This window comes from Leptidea sinapis, chromosome 15, assembly GCF_905404315.1.
Source record: "Leptidea sinapis chromosome 15, ilLepSina1.1, whole genome shotgun sequence".
In the NCBI taxonomy this organism is placed as follows: Eukaryota; Metazoa; Arthropoda; class Insecta; order Lepidoptera; family Pieridae; genus Leptidea; species Leptidea sinapis.
This window is the reverse complement of record NC_066279.1, coordinates 1,175,932-1,195,090: the sequence shown is the minus strand read 5'-3', so window position 1 is coordinate 1,195,090 and position 19,159 is coordinate 1,175,932. Positions and strand designations below refer to the sequence as shown.

Sequence of the window (19,159 nt, the reverse complement as noted above, 5' to 3'; positions counted from 1 at the left end):
GATATAAAAATATGCCAAGTGCGACCATTGTAAAAGATATAACACTGTGTGAGTACTGTTTAAATAATTTTATAAGGAAACAAGATTTTTGTAATGATTTGTTTTTTATACTGATAAATAAAGCAATTCGCGCGAATTTATTCCCTAGCCATTCCAAAATATTAAAAATTTCAGAACGCTAATGTTCAAGTTTTCACTTTAGCCGGCACTCCCGGAATGCAACCCGTTATTTTTTTTATTTATCGTCGCGGACTAGTAAGGACACGGAAAGAAGGACTCCGCGCCGTGATATTAGCAAGTGAAGCACCTTTATGCTAGTGTGTGTGCGGTTACGGGGTACACAAGATACACAATTTTTTCACAAATACTTTTATAGTATTGTTTTTACACTTTATCACAACGCACGACGGCATTTTTAAAATATTTTGTTGCGACGCAAACTGATCTGTCACAGACGATGGCAAATCTCATAATAGCGGCCGATCGGGTTGTATTAGTGTTAGTGTATGCGTTGTATTTTAATTTAATTTTAACGTTAACCGGCTTGTTTTGGTGCCTTACTGTTATGTAAGGTGACACGGAATCCTTATATTTTTACTCGTCCGTGTTTATCGTTTGGTTTTTTGTTCTTATAGCGGCAATTTCAGACGTCAAAACTACAGAAAGACGGACGTATGTTTTCCTCTTATTGCCTACCGTATTGCTACGGAACCCTTAAAAGCATCCATTCATAAACACTACAACAGTTACAGCATCGTCAATAAATAAATTATGTACAACATAATCAATTTGCCACAGTACAGTAAACACGGTTGGCGAGCATAACACTTCCTTCGCGGCTATTCCTTGTCTCGAGGAAATTGCTCGAAAGAAAACACTTTTATTATGCTAATACTCTACGGTTTTTTCCAACACTTTTAATAAATTATCGCGAGCATGTTATATAGTAATTGATCAGAAAATACTGTGTTCAATTTACAGATAAATCAGCAATGAGGTATAAAAGTAATGGCGTAGGTGTTAATAAAAATTAAGAAAATTTATTAAATTAGACGTTGCTGTGCGCAAATCCATAATTAACAAAATTTTGTGAGTTTTCTTAAATGTTAATTCCGCAAAGATTTGTCTTCTTCTCGCTCAGAGTGCCATTTGTTTCCAAAGCGGTGGTAGTGTTAGAAATCACATCAAAAAGAATCCTATAGAATCAATTTTGAGAAAATAAATGCGTTTTATGCCTTTTAATCAATTCGACACGTGTTTCACCTCTACACGAGGCATCCATAGATGTTGACTCGCCCAATTCTGGCACGACACCGAATAAGATGTAAATATTACGTAATAAGAGGCCTGAGTAAGAATTGAAATTTAGTTTACTATGAAACGTGCAGTGATTTGACATAAGTTTGAAATAGTAGTAATTAAAGTATGGCGATTGGCGACGAAGTATAATCCGACTAAGTTTGAAAGCGAACAGTTGCTTAAAACGTAGTGGATTTCGGCTATCTCCGTTTTCTACAAGATTATAGCCGTCATCTGTCAATCTATCAATGACTGCACGTTTCATACAATTGGGTGAAACGCTGTTTTCTTACGGCCGTTCCCAATATTCAATCTCTTACTTGAGATAAAAATCGTAACTATCGTTGTATTTTCTGTCCCAATAAACTTCTCGACGGTAACTCACCTCATCCGTAAACGCTGTCTGTCAATGGGACGACGTATAGCTTACCAGCGATAGAAGTTTGTATGGAAATTTCAATTCACGCGTCCCCATATAAGACGATAAGAATGACTTATTGGGTATATTGGGACAGCTTCAGATTATTGACTGACAGTAGAAGGTGGTAATTTATCTCTATCTGTAGATAGTATACTGGGAACGGCCGTTAGAGCGAGACTGAATTAATTCACAACATTTGGTACACACACACGTAACAGTATTTTAGATTAACACGTAATGTTCGCTTTGACGCTTTCGGTGGCTTTCGAGTAGCTTTTTATAAAATTAACCAGTTCATGTCAGTTGGCTGTAAAGTGCGTATGTTTAGTTTTCATATAATTTCAAATAATCCCAAAATTCGTGCTGTAGCGATTTATAGGGATTTTGTAAGGAGATATTCTACTTGTCGACCAGGGTCGATAATTTTTGAAACCAAAATAAATAATAGTAGGATGAAACCCATTGGAAAAGGAAGAGAATATTACAAAAATGAAAGGAAACATAAATTACGGGTGATCTGAGGTCGGGAAGTGGAAGGGTTTAAGGCTGGGGACGCAACCAATGGCCTAGAGGAAACGAGCGGAGCTATGTTACCTCTTTCGCACAAGATCTCCATAGTTTTAATTCAGAATTAGAAGCATTTTTAATAAGATATGAGCTTTTAGCTCTAAGATAATAAAAAATATAAGCTTTATATAAAGCGTCAAGAAATGGTTTCAATTATGCGCTATTTTGGCGATTTCTTGGGAAAGCAGCCTTAAGGGTAAAAAGCGGTTTATGTCAATTTCCGACAAAACTACAAGTCCTGTGGAAAAAAGTTACATAGCAAAGTTTAGACCTTTTTCTAAACTTTTTTATTTAAACTTTTTTACATGAAACTCAAAATTTTTGTGCAAAATTCAAATAACCAAGTCTTTGGTTTTTTATTTTTATCTTTTACAAAAAAAATCCCTTGATTTGGTGAAAAGTTAGCTTTTTATATCCCAATAACTGACTTAAACTTATTTTGTTTAAAATTAAATTATTAAATTTCTTATTTCATTGGATAGTTATGAGATGGCATTGTCATGAAGAGACAAAATTAAATATGTTAAAAATATTGATAATTCTTGTTGGGCATAGGATAGAACTTCACAGAGAAGTCAATAAATTGAACATTCAAAATTATACCCAAAATTGACTAATATATTAAATACAAATTACTTAATACGTTAGTTGTTGTAGAAACTCTTAAAAATTTTATGTAAGGTTGCATATTTCGAAACTCCTAACTTTATGTAATTAGATTTAAATATGAACTCAAAGCGAGTTCTTGACTGTATCGATCTAAAATTAACCACTTGGAAAAATTTAACTAAATTGAGGTAATGTTCATGTAAAAATCTTTTGAATTTTGTAACAACACTATTATATTATTAAATAAGTAAAACATATTAATGCACTTATTAAAAAAATCTTGAAAATATTATTTTTTATAAATTGCTTAATTTAAAATTAGATAGAAAGTGGATTTTTATAATGACAATTTTATTTCAAAATATACTCACGATAATTTCCATATTTTTCGATTTTGATTTAACTTTCACACAAAATTCACTTTGGTCAATGTTCCACCGACAAATGTAAATTATTTCGCACACGCTGTCAACTTATACGCACATATATTGCACCTCCCTACTATATGATACGAGTCTAGGTGTTAGTTATGCGAAATGTAACATTATTCGTAGTCACATAGTGATTATTTTAATGTGTACTTTTGATTCAATACCGTTTCAAATAATGGTGCATAGCATGGACTTCAATTTCCGTCCCAATAAGTTTACATTACTGTCCATCTTCTTATAAATTATATTAATACTTATAACATTTTACATAAAGCTTGTTTTTGAATGTTTTTTATTATTATAACATTTCAAACATATATTTCTACTAATCAAACTGTGTACACACCTTAGAGGGTTAAATTTGTTTCATCATCATCATGAGCCGGAAGTCGTCCGCTGCTGGACAAAGACCACCCCCAAAGATCTCCACGATAATCGGTCCTGCGCTGCCTCATCCAACATTCCAACCCATCCAAAATCCACACATCTGATACGATCACGCAGGGAATCTCCGAACATTGCCCTCTCCATTGCCCTCTGAGCTACCATGAGCTTTTTCATCTTGCCCATAGTTAGCGACCTTGTCTGCGTACCGTAAGTCATCACTGGCTAAATTTGTTTAACCTGTTCTAATTCTGTTTTGTGTTCTAATTAAAACAAAATAACAATGTCTTTTAATTTAATAAAGACAATGATTAAGGTAACTAACTGCAATGAATAAATACTTTGATATACGATATCTGCAGGCCTCTTATGAGAAAACTATGGCCAACTCTACGAGTCTTGTACTACACTACTAATATCCGCCAGTATTCACTGTGTATTGTTTCGACAAAATTGACGAAGTGCCTATAAAACCCTTATTACCAATCTACGCGACAGTTTTTTTCTTTTGTTTAGTTTCGGTCAAATTATGCGGCATCTATGTAATAACATCCTGACGCTGTTTTTTGTCCTGACTCTTACTAATGTCTAAGTTTGTTCGAATCTGTTGGAAGGTCTATCTTTTGTCTGCCTCTATCATGCGTCACACTTCCCGCAGGTCATCAGTAAGATTCATCGAACCACTTGCAAGCATTGGCATGTGATGGTTCCAGCATGAAAGAATGATTGAAGTTTATCATAACTTTGTCGTTGACGAAGACTCATTGCCGGCAATTTAAGTTACCCTTATAATTTACCTTCATAGGGGTACAATTTTACAAAATATTTTTTCTCAGGTGTAAATTTGTGAACAAGGTATATATTATTTTCTAACCTTCTAAATATCGTACACCTTATTTGAAAATGACAGTCTTCCGTCCGTTCGTGATTGGGTTAACGAGCCCGTTCGGAGCGATCGCGTCGATACGATCGCTTGTGCGTGTAATACGTGAAGCGTTACGTCATGTACCGTGACGGCGTAAAGATGCTGCATGCTGCGGATGACCGTAAAATCGGCAGTGCGGGTGTAGAAGCAGTTAAGTCAATGACCAACTTGTAAGACTGTACCTATTATTCTAAGGGTGCTTTCATTCATTTGCGTATCGGCTACGAAACGGCTAACTTCAACAGGAATGTGGCTAGATCCAGTGGGATAAAAGGGAATTTTTTACTTTCTCACTTTAGTTGAAACGTTGGTATAAGCATTTGTTACCGCTGTAAATATTGATTTCAAAAAGTTGCAATTAGTTTTTTTGCCCGATTCTTCCCATTAAAGCGCATCTTTCCAGAAGTGCTTGCTACTGGTGAAATGTAATAATCTTTACATTTTTACGTACATGGACCCTGATCATATTGAAAATACAATTCTCAAATTCTAACATGAATAAATTTATTAAAATATATTTAGTCTCTTCAACATTCAAGACATGTGTAGCTTACGAAAGATATGAGTGTATAGTTTTAATGCAGCCAAACTCAGGGCAAATACTACATATCAAACACGGAAGGATATTCTAATTAAAAATGAACCGACTTAAACCAACTGCTCATGCCGGAATATACGCCGGGTGGGTGGTTTATACGATATAATTTAGTATCATGGAAGCAATCGCCAATTTATTATGTATACTTAGAATTTTTTAACACGTAAGCATATTGAATGTGATTGGTTTACTGGTAGCAGGTACACAAAGACGATAGGTGACCCGTTAATTCTAGCACGATGAAAAATTTTCGTCGCCATTGTAAACCTAAATGCAATTTTGGATAACATTCTGCTCTGAAAGAGGAGGCGTAGTTAAGACCTACGACCTTAGGGTCCTCATGGCTGAATCAGTTTTGACTAAGGACCCATTCAGAGAAGAAAACTTTGGGGGTTCACAGTTGTCTCCTGTCCATGAATAAACAATAGTAATTAATATAATTATTAAAGCTTAGCACGTCTAATTCACCTTGTCCGGAAGCTAGCTGCTTTCTGTGTTTTCCTGATTTCTGTAGATTAGAGACTTAGTAGCACTTCAAAAGGGTACTGGACCTATGAATGAGAATCCTTCTTGACCAGCTAGGTCAGCTATCTAGTTTACTGCTGTGCATTTGTTTCCTGGTACTAATAACCTAGTAACTTGGTTGAGGTCAGATATATTATTTAATTTCCCGTCCACACCAGTCGTGAGTTTATTGTATAGGATATTAATGCCTTGAGAACCGTCTGACTGTCTGTTATTATAGCATATTCGTCTGACTGTCTCTCATATTTTCCTTGGCTTGAAGGTTATTATTTGACTCTGTCCAGATATATCTTCTCCCTTCCTTTGTGATTTGTGCAGTTATCTACTTTCATACATCCTTTCTCCTTGATCAAACTTATAGGCTTATTAGGTTTAGCAATTGTCTTTCAAATTAAAATATCAAACAAGTTTTTCATTTTATTATTACACACGTAATCAATTGTTATGATGTTACATTGCATATTCGAATGAATTAGAGCAACTAGCGCGAATAATTCTTGAGATTGTTATTCGAGATGTACACGCACTCGATATGAATAATCGACGATGTGTTAAGGCGGTGTCTTCGACTCGTATGTGTTACTTATATTACAGTTTGCCCTAGAATACTAGGCATGCTTTTAAGTTCTGTGGTTTCCATATTTCTCGGCAATTTTGAATTTGTAACTGTTCTACACTGGCCTTCAAAAGTAAGTATCACACTTTTAAAATTGGGATAACGTTTCAAGTTCACAAGATATACTTTCGAAATAAAAAGGACTCCAAAGAGAATTTAATTTTGTACATAAAAACTTTATAGTCGGTAACCTTCTTTTAAGAATTGGCTGAAAAAAAATTCAAAAACAAAACCATTCCTTTTTCAAAGTGGACGTTTCCGAATTACAATTTTATCATTCACATTTTTCTTTCTGTTTTAAATTTTTTTCAAGATCGATGGGTCTTGTTTTAAAAATTTATGCTAAAAAGCATATAACATTTAATTATCATGCCTCTTTCAGTTGAAGAATGTGCTAGGATCATGGCTTTTCTGGAACTAGGCATCAGTATGCGTCGCACTGCAAGAATGGTGGGTGTGACGGTACGAACGGTCCAGAAGGTAAAGCGAAGGTACGAAGAGACTGGACACCATCTGAGGAGACCTTGTAATGGCAGACCCAGGTGTACCAGTGCCCGAGAAGATCGTTATATTATTTCCACTGTGTTAAGAAATCACCACCAAAATGCAGTTGAAGTCCAGCAACAGCTACTTCAGACCCGGAGGGACTACATTAGTGACAGTACAGTGAGAAGAACCCCGAAGGCCAGCGAAAACTCGAGAGACAGCATCGAGTAGCGAGACTGCGATACGCCCGTGAACACATGCAGTGGGATGAAGAAGAATGTTCAAGAATTTTGTTTGCAGATGAGCCTCGATTCACCCTTTACACTTCTGATGGAAGGCGAAGTGTTTACAGGCGACCTGGTGAGCGATACCTTCAAGCCTGCATCTCAGAAAGAGTCTAATACGGTGGAGGCAGTGTACATGTATGGGCTGACATATCTTCAGAAGGTCGCACAGAGCTAGTAGCCATAGAAAATGGCACCCTCACTGGGCAAAGATATGCTCAAGAGATTCTCAATGAGTATGCAGGGCCGTATTTAGCAAATATTGGTGATGGATCGATGCTGATGCATGATAATGCCCGGCCACACACGGCTCATATCGTACAAGAGTATATTCAGGAGGTCGGTATCAGCGTGATGGCTTGGCCATCAAGAAGTCCTGATCTCAACCCGATTGACCACGCCTGGGATGAGCTTGGGAGGCTAGTCAGAAATCGCAGACCACCACCTACTACCCTCAGGGCACTAAAGCAGGCCCTGGTAAAAAAATGGGAGAATAGTCCCCAACATCGGCTCCGAAACCTAGTGTTCAGTAAACCAAACCGGCCTGAAGCTGTAATCAGAGCTCGAGGAGGCAATACCAGTTATTAAAAATTAAATAACATGTAATACATATTAGTTGAATTTTTTTACACTAAACTCAAAATGTTTATTTTCATTGTTTTATCTTTTTTAAGTTAAAAATCTTACTAATGTATAATTTTAGTTTCTAAGAATGAAAGCCTATAAAATTTACAACAAAACGTTTTTAATCTTAAATCTCTACCTTCTATAGTTAAGAAAAAAAATTAATTTGAAAAGTGTGATACTTACTTTTGCAGGCCAGTGTATATTCGAATGAGCTCACACAGCGCTCGTCAAACGATTGAGTATTTGAAGCAAGAAAAAGTAGACATTCTTGACCATCCTCCATGCAGTCCTGACCTAAGCCCTAACGATTTCTTTAAATTTCCTAAAATTAAGAAAAGTCTTCGTGGTCAAAGGTTCCAGTCCGTTGAACAAAAAGTTGACGTTTTCAAGTCAGCCATTTTGAACACCCCCACTTTAGAGTGGAATTAATGTTATAATACAGGTCAAACCAGGGTTTGAGCGAATGGAAAAGTATAATAAGCTACGTGGTGAATACTTTGAAATACAATAAAAAGTACTATAAGGTTCTAGTTGTTTTTTTCTTCAAACGACAAAACTTATAGGCATGCCTCGTACTTCATCATTATCCTTTTCTTTACTTCTATTTATTATAAAACTGCAAAGAGTTTTAATGTATGCTTGTTGAACTCGGTAGTCTGTGAATCTGTGAACCAGTCCACTTTAATATTTTTTAAATATTTATTTGACAATGGAACATTGTTGATCCTAATATTACTACAAACTAGCCAAATTGGCAAATTAGTACATAATTTTATTTTAAATCAATCTTATTAAATAATTTAACTCAGAATGTATCCAATGGCACTTCTTACACGCACGGTCTTAGGACAAACAAAATTTGCATAGTAAATAATATTTTAAGTCATATTAAGTAAATAAAACAGGTATAAACTGTGTTCTTAACTCAGATGGAGCCCTTGGATAAACAGACTGAGTAGCCTTTTTTTTAATTTAAATTTGACAGGCATCGCCTTAACTGAATTCGAGTAGCGGTGTGAATTGTATCGTCTAATCAAAGGTAATAAGGCGCATTATGTGGATAGTGTTTTATCGTGGTTACGATACAAATGTGCGCTTTTACTCAAAAAGTCGTTCCGATTTTATTTCTTGATTTAGTTTATTATCGAGTTATTCTACTCGCGTCTGATCTTCTATAGCCGGTTACAGGGTAGTGTAATGTTTTATTTCATATGATAGATATAATAATGATTACATGTTAATAAATTAAATAATTCAACCATTGCTTACGTTCTTGTTCACAAGCTTAAACAATAGTCTGAATGACACATGAACGGGTTTACAAAATTCATTACTTAATTGGTAACTTTTCTTATTAACTCATTTTTGAAGTGATAGCTTCTTATGGGAGGGTAAACCGCTCAGTAACGTAACGCGTTACGGCGCCAATCTGTCGGGCTGCCCTTTCTCTCACGCATACAGCAGCGGTAGGCAGGCTCCTCCTATCTCACTCTAACGATTTGTGACTTTTATAGAATTAAATATAATGATACGAATAATGTACAACACAAAATGCCAGTGTACATATTCAAGAATTGTAACTATTTTAAAATATTTTATTAATAAATAAACTTTCCTTACATTATCATATTATTATCTAATATATAAAATTCTCGTGTCACGGTGTGCGGGACCGAACTCCTCCGAAACGGCTTGACCGATTCTAATGGAGTGCATATTAGGTAGGTCTGAGAATCGGACAACATCTATTTTTCATCCCCCTAAATGCTAAGGGTGGTCCACACGATTTTTTTTTTTTTATTTTTTTTTTTTTAAATTTGTTTGATTATGAGTCAGCATTAAAAATACATACAACTTCAAATTTTCAATACAACGTTTGCTGGGTCAGCTAGTAATACATAAAATTTAAGTAATATCCAAAGATTTTCTCAATTTAAACAATTTCAATAGTTCAACTTAGGTTAGTTTAAGTTATCACTTTTGTCGGGCGTCCCGATACGCACACGGTCTTTTTTTAAATGAATTATTATGACCTCTGGCCAACCCAGAGTTACGATAAACACATGAGAAAAATGTCGATAGAACATCGTGTGAATCCGATGCTGTTTCGCAACACTGGCTCGATGTGTTCACGATTGAAAGTGTTATGGATGTTTTCTCACTTGACCGTTCGCGTGTGCGATATGAGTCGTCACTTTTTGTTGTGTTCTTGATTCAAATTAGTAGTACTAAAGTTGATGTTAATATTTCCTTGTATTATAGTTTGTTAATCTTTTGTAAAACAATTATAATAATTGGCGCAATTTTATCTTACCCCTATCTAGATACAGGCTGTACTATAGACACAAGGCTACGATATATTTTAATCCGTACTAATATTAGAAATGCGAAAGTAATTTTACCAGTGGGAGGCTCCTTTGCACAGGATGTCGGCAAATTTTAGGTGGCGCCTATTTCTGCCGTGAGCAGGAATGTGTAAGCATTACTGTGTTTCGGTCAGAAGGTCGCCGTAGCTAGTGAAATTACTGGGCAAATGAGACTTAACATCTTATGTCTCAAGGTGACGAGCGCATTTGCATTGCCGCTCAGAATTTTTGGGCTTTTCAAGAACCCGGAGCGGTACTGCATTGTAATGGGCAGGGCGTATCAACATCATCAGCTGAACGTCCTGCTCGTCTCGTCCCTTATTTTGTACGCTTCAGTGGCTGACTCGATTTACGGCCGTTTACAATAACTTATCTATCCTTAGTTTAACTTACTAGAGGTCGAAAAATCTATCCTATTACGCTTACTTAAATTTTAATAACCTATCGACAGATAGCATTGGACCATAACAGTTACTATATTGGACATAACTATGGATAGATAAGATCTTGTCACTAAACGGTGATAGCAATATATTCGTAACTAGAGATACGTTAGTGAAAACGGCCGTTATTTTACTTTTGGTATGGAGATAGATTGAGAGCCTGAAAAGGACATGGGATAGTTTTTATTTTGAATTTTTTTTGGAGGGGTTAAACGGTGGGGTGGAGTTATGAAACGAACATTTCTTATATAATAAAAATAAAGAATATTTCTGCATCTTTGACCATTCAAGAAGAAATCATTGTACAGGCGGTCAAGCTTACTCGGGACCTGAGTCGATAAGCGACCATTCTCCCTCTCGTCGATCCCCACCCCGCCGTCGTCCTGACAGTAGTATAAGCAATTTAGCACACTGAACACCCGTAGATTATTATTCATTATCATACTGTTAACTTCGTTTTCTTGAACTTTGTTCTAGCATCTGAACATAATTAATAATGATTATCAAATATTTTTTTGTTGTACGGAATATAATAAAATAAAATATAAAAAAGGTTCATTACTATTGCAGGTAAGGAGAAGAACTTTTAATTTTTGAGATATCTTTTAGTTTTTCGTCCGTATTATATTTTCAGCTAATGAAAACTGTTTTCATAGAAATATACTTCAATCAAAAAACTCGTTACTCCCGTCAATTCCCTCCCACCGCGGTCGGAACTCATAAAATCTTTATCTTTTTTTCTTTAAAAAAAGGGGTTTATTTTTCTTGATTTAGCGTTAATTTTAAAATGTTGGGCTGATAGCCTCGTTGCCAACCTAAGTACTATCACTCATCTTTTGGCCATTTTCATATTTTGATTTTTTAAATTTAGTTTTAGCTTGCAACTAGGTAATTACTAAGCATTGGCTTTTAATTCAGTCAATATTCTTGTATTGGAACATAAATTATGACCATTTTACCGCTGAAAAGCCCTTTTCAACGGGATGCTGCGTAGTGGGCAATCATTTTTTTATTGTGATTTGAAGGGTGCCGTAGCTAGTGAAATTACTGGGATAGTGAGACTTAACCTCTTTATATTATATTTCGGCTTTTCAAAAACCTTGGTTAGCATCGTAATTTTAAAAGAAAGTACGTTATTATAATCAGAACCGTCTGTTCATTTCGCTCGTCTCTTCATAAATAAAATGTAAATTATATTGTTTTTTAACAGTTCTGCGAATGCCAAGAAGTGGGAGGTTGAATTGGCTACATTGAAAAGCAATAATCTGCGACTGACCGCTGCGCTTCAGGAGAGTACTGCCAACGTGGATGAGTGGAAGCGACAACTCCATCAGTATAGAGAGGAAGTGGCCAGGGCCAGACACTACGCGGGGAAAGGTGAGCTCCGAATGATAGATGTAGTTACACAAGATCATTCTTTGATCAAGGATTTTCTGCTGCTGCTGTCCACCGTCCACTGCTGGATAAAAGCCTCTCCCAAAGATCTCCATGACGATCGGTCCTGCGCTGCCCTCATCCAATGTATTCCGGCGTTCTTGACCAAATCGCCGGTCATCTGTCTGTCATGACTTCCGTTAGGTACGTAGTCGCCAAACGAGGACTTTACTACCCCACCGGCCATCTGTCCGTAAAACTATGTGCCCTGCCCACTTTCACTTCAGTTTCGCAATCATTTGTCTATCTAGTCTTTGTTGTTAACTGCATTATAATGGGCAGGGACTATCATTTATCATTTGCTGATTCTCCTGCTCGCCTCGTCCCTTATTGTCATAAAAAAATGTTTAGTTTAGCGTTTAATTATTCATTAAGTCTTCGACATTAAAGGTGGCGACGCTAATGAAGTAGAACAATTAAGACAAAGAGTGGCGCAGTTGGAGGCGGAGCTAGCGCAGAAGAATGAGGAATTGGCGCAGATCACGAAGTTAAAGAAGAGTGAACAGGTAAATGAAGATATAAACGTTTGAATGTTATATTATTATCTATAAAATTATTCCTAGATGATGTGACCAGAAGGTGGCTTACGTGTTCATTAAAAACTAATTCAGGAAACAAACAGTCATATTCAAGCATAATTACATAGTATATAGTTCAAACAGACCTAGCAGTTCCATTATTTATTTAGAACTAAAGTAAACATATTATTAGTCATACTAGTAAACTTAAAAAACAGTGACGAAGAAGCAAATGTGACAATAATTATAAAATAAACTATAAGCTAAGGAATGTAAGGTTATTTAATTAGTTGTATAATTTTTTACATGTACAGTTTTTATGTTCAAAAAGATGTCTCGTGAGTTTCTTGCGCCTGTGCGTCTCAGGTCTGGGGCATATTTTTCTAATGGGTGATAGATTGGAGACCATGGGATGAATGAGATCTAGAGGAAGATCACAGATGCGACGGAAGTATGACGTCAAGAGGACTGCTGGGATGAATTGACGACCTTTTTCGGATATTGTTGTCCGTCGTGTCGTCAATAATTACTATACACAGGGTGGTCTTTTCGAGAAGGGCGGTGATAGCCAAGTTTGAAACTACGAGACTTAGATAAAAGTCGTGAAAGGAGTTATGCCCTTCCACAACTTTTCTCAAAAAACCACCCTGTATATGATATACCTGATTCAATGTGACACTAAGTCGTATTTTTTCAATGAAAATAATCGGTTTTACAGGACGCCGAGGCTAAGATGGCACAGAGTCAGTTGGAACTGGCACTGGCCGCGCAGGATGGACAGAGACAGGTGATACAGGCACTGAACGATCAGCTGTCGCGGCAGATTGATGAACTGGTAACTATTTATAACTATTATCTTAACAAATGAAGGTTTCCAACCAGTGTGTATTGCCAGTGATGACTTACGGTACGCAGACGTGGTCGCTAAATATGGGGCCTGAAGAGAAAGCTCATGGTTGCTCAGAGGGCAATGGAGAGGCCTATATGCTCGGAGCTTCCCTGCGAGATCGAATCAGAAATGAGGAGATCCGTAGGAGAACCAAAGTTACCGACATAATAAAATTGCGTTACTGTAGTGGCAGTGTGCAGGGCACATAGTTCGACGGACAGATGGACGTTGAGGCAGTAAAGTCCTCGAATGGCGACCACGTACCGGAAGACACAGTGTTGGTAGCCATTTAACTAAAAATAGCGTAGAGCACTGGCACAAATGGGAAATAGTCTGTACACTACACGGTCAGTTGCTGCGAACTATAGGCGCCGCCCGACCGTCACGCGACATGCAACACAGACAAAAAAGTTTGAGACGATGTAATGAAAGTTACACTTTAAAAAAGTTTGAAACAAAAGTTGTAGAAAATTAACTGATCTATTCCCTCCCACGGTACATTTAGACTAGATAATTTGTGTGAAATTGCGTCAATGAACAAATTGTCCCATCCAAATTGTCCAAATCCCCAATATAATGTCCATATTGATAGATTAGAGCGTATTCAACGTAACTTCACTCGCTTTCTAGCTTTTAAAGACTAAACCTGCCCTTATCGTGCAGACTATAAAACAAGACTGGACCATTTCAATATGAGTTCATTGGAGATAAGACGAAAAATAACTGATGTGTGTACTGTACTTTACATAAAATTATACATGGTAGAATCATATCCCCAGAATGTCTTTTAAATGTAAATCTTACAGTCCCTAGAAATAGACCAAGATTCCCTATTGAAAATATTTTCAGCCCAACAACTAATATAGGTTAAAACGCCCCCTTAAATAGAATTATGAGCTCTTATAACGATATCACTGCAAAAAATGGTAATGTAGATATTTTTCATATGACTTATATCAATAAATTTAAAACCGACTGCATTAAAATATTAATATCTTAGCTATGTAAGTTAAATATAAGAAGTAAATTATTGTATAGTTATAAATTTTATAAATCTCTTTTTTTAAAGTAGAAATGTATTTAAGTCATTTAATATCATCATTTTTGTATAACTCTTCATTTCTTAAATTTTAATTGTTCAACTTTGTTACTCTTTTCGCACTATTGTAAATGTAAACAAAACTGTAAAGACATGTCATATTGTACTATCCCTTGTGTTCTTGCTAAAATTTTAATTTTATAATGATGTGTTGTTGGTGTAACTATCTAAATAAATAAATAAATAAATTGAAATTTTCAACTCCACAGTCGACAATCCACCGCGAGATTAACACCGCGCTGCACACATGAGACGCACGCCGGGCGGGCGGGGCCCCCGTGCCTCGCCCCCCCGCGGCCCTGCCCCTGCTGCTGCGCGAGGGGCCCGGCCACCCCGTGCCCCCGGCAATGTTCTCACGGGAGGGGCCCGGCCATCCTTTGCCCCCGGCGCCGTTCTCACGGGAGGGGCCCGGCCACCCCGTGCCCCCGCCGCTCTTCTCGCGAGAGGGGCCCGGCCCCCCCGTGCCCCCGCCGCCGTTTTCTCGGGAGGGGCCCGGTCCCCCCAACGACACGTACGTGACGCTTCGTCCGCGCTACTGAACCGAGCTCTCGGTGTTCCGTTTGCAGGACTTCTTCTGAACACATCTCCACTTACAAATATTTGGTAAATAACCAACCCAAATAACAAATTGTTAAGTCTAAGGGGAAAAGTTACTGCTTGTTTGATCTTTCATTTTCTTTGTGAATTATAAAAATCAACTTAAAATTAACATGATTTCAATTGATCAAAGATTAGTACTATATTATTTTTTAAGCAATTAATGTTATAAGAACCTCAAGTTAAACAAGTTTAACGTAGTTAAGTTGAATAGACGTCTTAACGCATATAAAAAAAATCAAATCAAGCATTTAAAGATTGATACTTTTAAATCTGCAAAATTTTTGGATATTTATTTGTTTTGGCATCTTTTTTGCTAATCTTGTGGTTAGCAAGCGCAATTTTTTTTTTATAATTTTTCTTTCTTTCAAAACTGTTATTTGTATGACGGTTTTTTATTAACTTATTTAAATATGTTAATGTTATATTAATGAGGCTTTAGATTATTAAGTGACTTAGCTGTTATTCCAATATTTTTTCGCGATCTCTCTAGCTAGAAATAATAGTTTGACGAAAATCTTCATAATGTGTACATTATTATGTATAATAATATATTAAATTGACATCTATTGAGCCATAACCTTTTGTGACATTCAATGTGACAGCTGTCAAATTTTATGTCATTTAGTTAAGAAAATTTGATAGGATAGAAATAGTATGAACATTAGATGCGCCGTATTAAATTAAATCATTTAATGATTTTAATTAAAGCAGACTCAACAAAACTAGGCTGATTTTTCGAATCATTTGCAACTTTATTTTTCAGGTTATAAATTTAAATATCTTTAAAGATCTTATTTGCGAATTTGTATTTTGATATTTAATAAGTAATGAATGATGTTAAACAACCGCAATCTAAATCAGGTGTAGAAGTCCTAAGCGAAATGCCGATTGAAGTAATTCCTAAAGTATTTCTCTCGTATGTGTTAAGTTCGTATAGATAAAGAGGTTCCAACGGACGGGTTGTACGCGTTTCGCGTAAAATCGTTTCTTACTCACGGAGACGGTTTCAAATAAAATGATTTTTTTTTTGATTAAAAATTTATATTATGTTTATTTACTATTATATTCCTATTTTATTATTTAATTTGAAGGCAGCATAATATAATTATGTATTCTTACATAACAATAAATAATATTATTTATGAGAGCTCGCTTATAGTATTCCCTTTTTTAAGCTCTTTAAGTTCATAAGCATTATATAGATTAGAAAAAATTATGAAATGAAGAATACTTTCATCTATAAGTTAGTGATGGGCCGAACATGGGTTTCACCGAATACGAACATTCGGCCGAATATTCGGTAAAACTTTTACCGAACCGAATATTCGGCCGAATATTCGGTACATTTGATTCCGTTCCGTCGCACAAATGCAGGTCTAAACTTGTTTTCGCTAAGCGCGCGGATTGCTGATTATAATATATTATTCTAAAGAGTTTACACAGCAGCCTAATCCCAAAACATCTAGATAGTAGATACCTATATTTTGCATTAAGTTATTATCTTTTTACCAACCTACTTTAATTGAAAATAAAGCTTCAGTGACGACAAAAACAGAAAGCTATACTCTAAAATACTTACCTCATTACACTGTACACTCAAATCATGATAATACACGGGTCAATAACAGTAAAAACTTTGAGTATCACTTTGCCGAATATTAGGTGATTCAGCCGAATATTCGGCCGAATATGAATATTCGGTAAAGCTGCCGAATATGCCGAATACCGAATATAAAACGAATATTCGGCCCATCTCTACTATAAGTGTTTTTTTAAATATTTTGATTGAAGTTCGATATTCACTATTTTAAACATATTAATTTTTTTGTTTAAATAAGCTTCTTGTGGCAATAGAGTTTTCATATAATTGTATCAATAATTTCGATTTATATACATATGTTTAATTGACCGCGTACAAACCGTCTTCACCCATGTTCGTAGTCGCAGATTATATCTGTTAAACGAAAGTAACCTCTATTGCACAGTGTAGGTACGTAATGTAGGTCGAAGTTCGAATATTCAGAGTATTTAGTCGTAAGAACTCTTCCGAACTGTTTAGATCTGTTGAAGCATTTCTTTTGTCTTGTATAAATCTATATAGTATTTAGTCGATAAGTTATTTGTAATGCTGGTCACATTCACTTTCGTACAGTCGTGGTGTAAAGACAATTTCGGTCATTGAACCGTCCTATTGGTTCAATTTGTCGTTAAGTCTCTGAAACTCGAGAAAAATAAAATTCGGTTGCTTAGAGCGTTTTTAACGATGTAATGAGTGGAAATGATAACTTTTTAACAAATTATCGTCTTTTGGATTACATTGTCAGAAGACCTTATAGATATGCGAACTATACAGAATTAGCACATTTCAATGGCCGGTAATATTCTTGCACCGTGACCGTCTTATAGCAGAAAGGGTCGGACTATAAAATACAAAAAGAGTATTAATCACATTAGATAGCGTTTTGCGGGAGGCAAAGAAGAAGAAAAAAAAAGTAGGAATATTGTTAATTTTTTGTATTTATAACTCAAGATTTATCGATATATTAAGTTTTGTATTATTATTTTAAGTTTAATACAGTTTTGTAATCCTATGAAATGTGTCCAGCCATAATAACCTATATATTTTAACAGTACCATGATTAAAGTTTATCATCTCGGCCAATCAGGGCCCCACTGAATTTATTGGTGCCGCTTATTGGTTGATTAATTAACGAGAGCTGGTATAACATAAATGTTTTAAAAGCACAGATATAGCGTTATCACATTAAATAATTTTTGACGTCCGTTAAATCCATGTAAAATGTGTCTGCGCACGACTTACCGATATTACATGGAAGTGTTTTCTAGGCATTTTTTTGGACTAATACATAGCTTCGCAGTGACCAACAATTTTTTTTACATTAGTTAATTTTTGTACATTGACTAATGTAAAAAAAATGTATACTAACAGACGGATACACTAAAATACTGACAAACAAAAATATTAGGTGTATAATAAAAATATCAGTAAGGCAACTACATAATAAAGAACATAATGATTTTTTGACGATAAGCCATAACCTTAAGCGCTTCCCAGAAACATCTCATAAAATATGAAACATTATATTGAGTGTCCGGTGGGAAGACCTTATGGAAATTAAATAACATGTATATCTTTAATCATAGTGCTGTTAATTATAAATCCTCTAGTGAAATTAGTCTTGGTGTAAATTATCCAAACAACCTAGTCGTAAGTTTAAAGTCATACCTTATCCGTCTATCGATTTACTCATTATTTCTGTTTTTTTTTTCTAAGAACCCTGTATTGAATAGAACCCATAGCTCATTATAGCTAGCTAATAATAGCTAGTTTCGCAACAGATAGATCCATACATTGAATTGGAAATTATTAAATATGGATCTAATTAAAAAAACAGTTTTTTTTTATAAAAGTGTGAGCTGTATTTACGATCCCTTGTTTGTACTCGTAAAACTTATTTTCTATTGTTGAAATAAATATAGTTCTTATAAACGCCGCTGTAAATAGGCACGTGAAATATTACTTCCATTAACACTTTATAGGACTACCTTTGATTTATTTCTATCTGTTGCGGAATAAAAAAATATTAAAAATATCATTGAAAAAGGCTGAGGACAACAATTTTTTAAAACAATGTACAATGTCTTCTAAACAGGGTATTTCTTTTATTGTTGACTGGCTTTCGGCGAGGCGTGCCGTTGTTCGATTTTGAGCTTTCTCGGGTACGTAATGTAGGTGATTTCGCCCTGACGTCGTTGTTGAAGAAATGCGTTTAAATAAGTAATAATTATGTATAATTATTATTTTATACTTCACTGAGCCGAATTTGCGTTATATATTTGTTTTAAAAAAGCAGCAATAAGAAAATTACGAGAGTCGATAAAAAATAATTAATAATGGATTTTCTTTGGGTGTCATCGTCATTAGGTGATTTTCTATGACTGAGTGAAAAGTAACTTTTTTTTTCTTTTTTAACTAGCCAGTATATATATTTTCTATTATTATTGTTTATATACAAA

The 19,159-nt window shown here is 35.5% G+C and overlaps 1 protein-coding gene across 1 annotated transcript in view; it reads left to right on the top strand.

Moving 5' to 3' along the window:
• The window catches only part of LOC126968411 (homer protein homolog 2), a 52,137-nt gene extending 37,333 nt beyond the window's left edge, over nt 1–14,804 (top strand). Inside the window, exons 7-10 of the mRNA XM_050813431.1 lie at nt 11,792–11,958; nt 12,406–12,521; nt 13,252–13,368; nt 14,731–14,804. Of these exons, the coding sequence (XP_050669388.1) occupies nt 11,792–11,958; nt 12,406–12,521; nt 13,252–13,368; nt 14,731–14,772 (442 nt within the window). The 3' untranslated portion in view covers nt 14,773–14,804. The remainder of the gene's footprint in view (nt 1–11,791; nt 11,959–12,405; nt 12,522–13,251; nt 13,369–14,730) is intronic.
• Nucleotides 14,805–19,159: the final 4,355 nt, after the last annotated feature.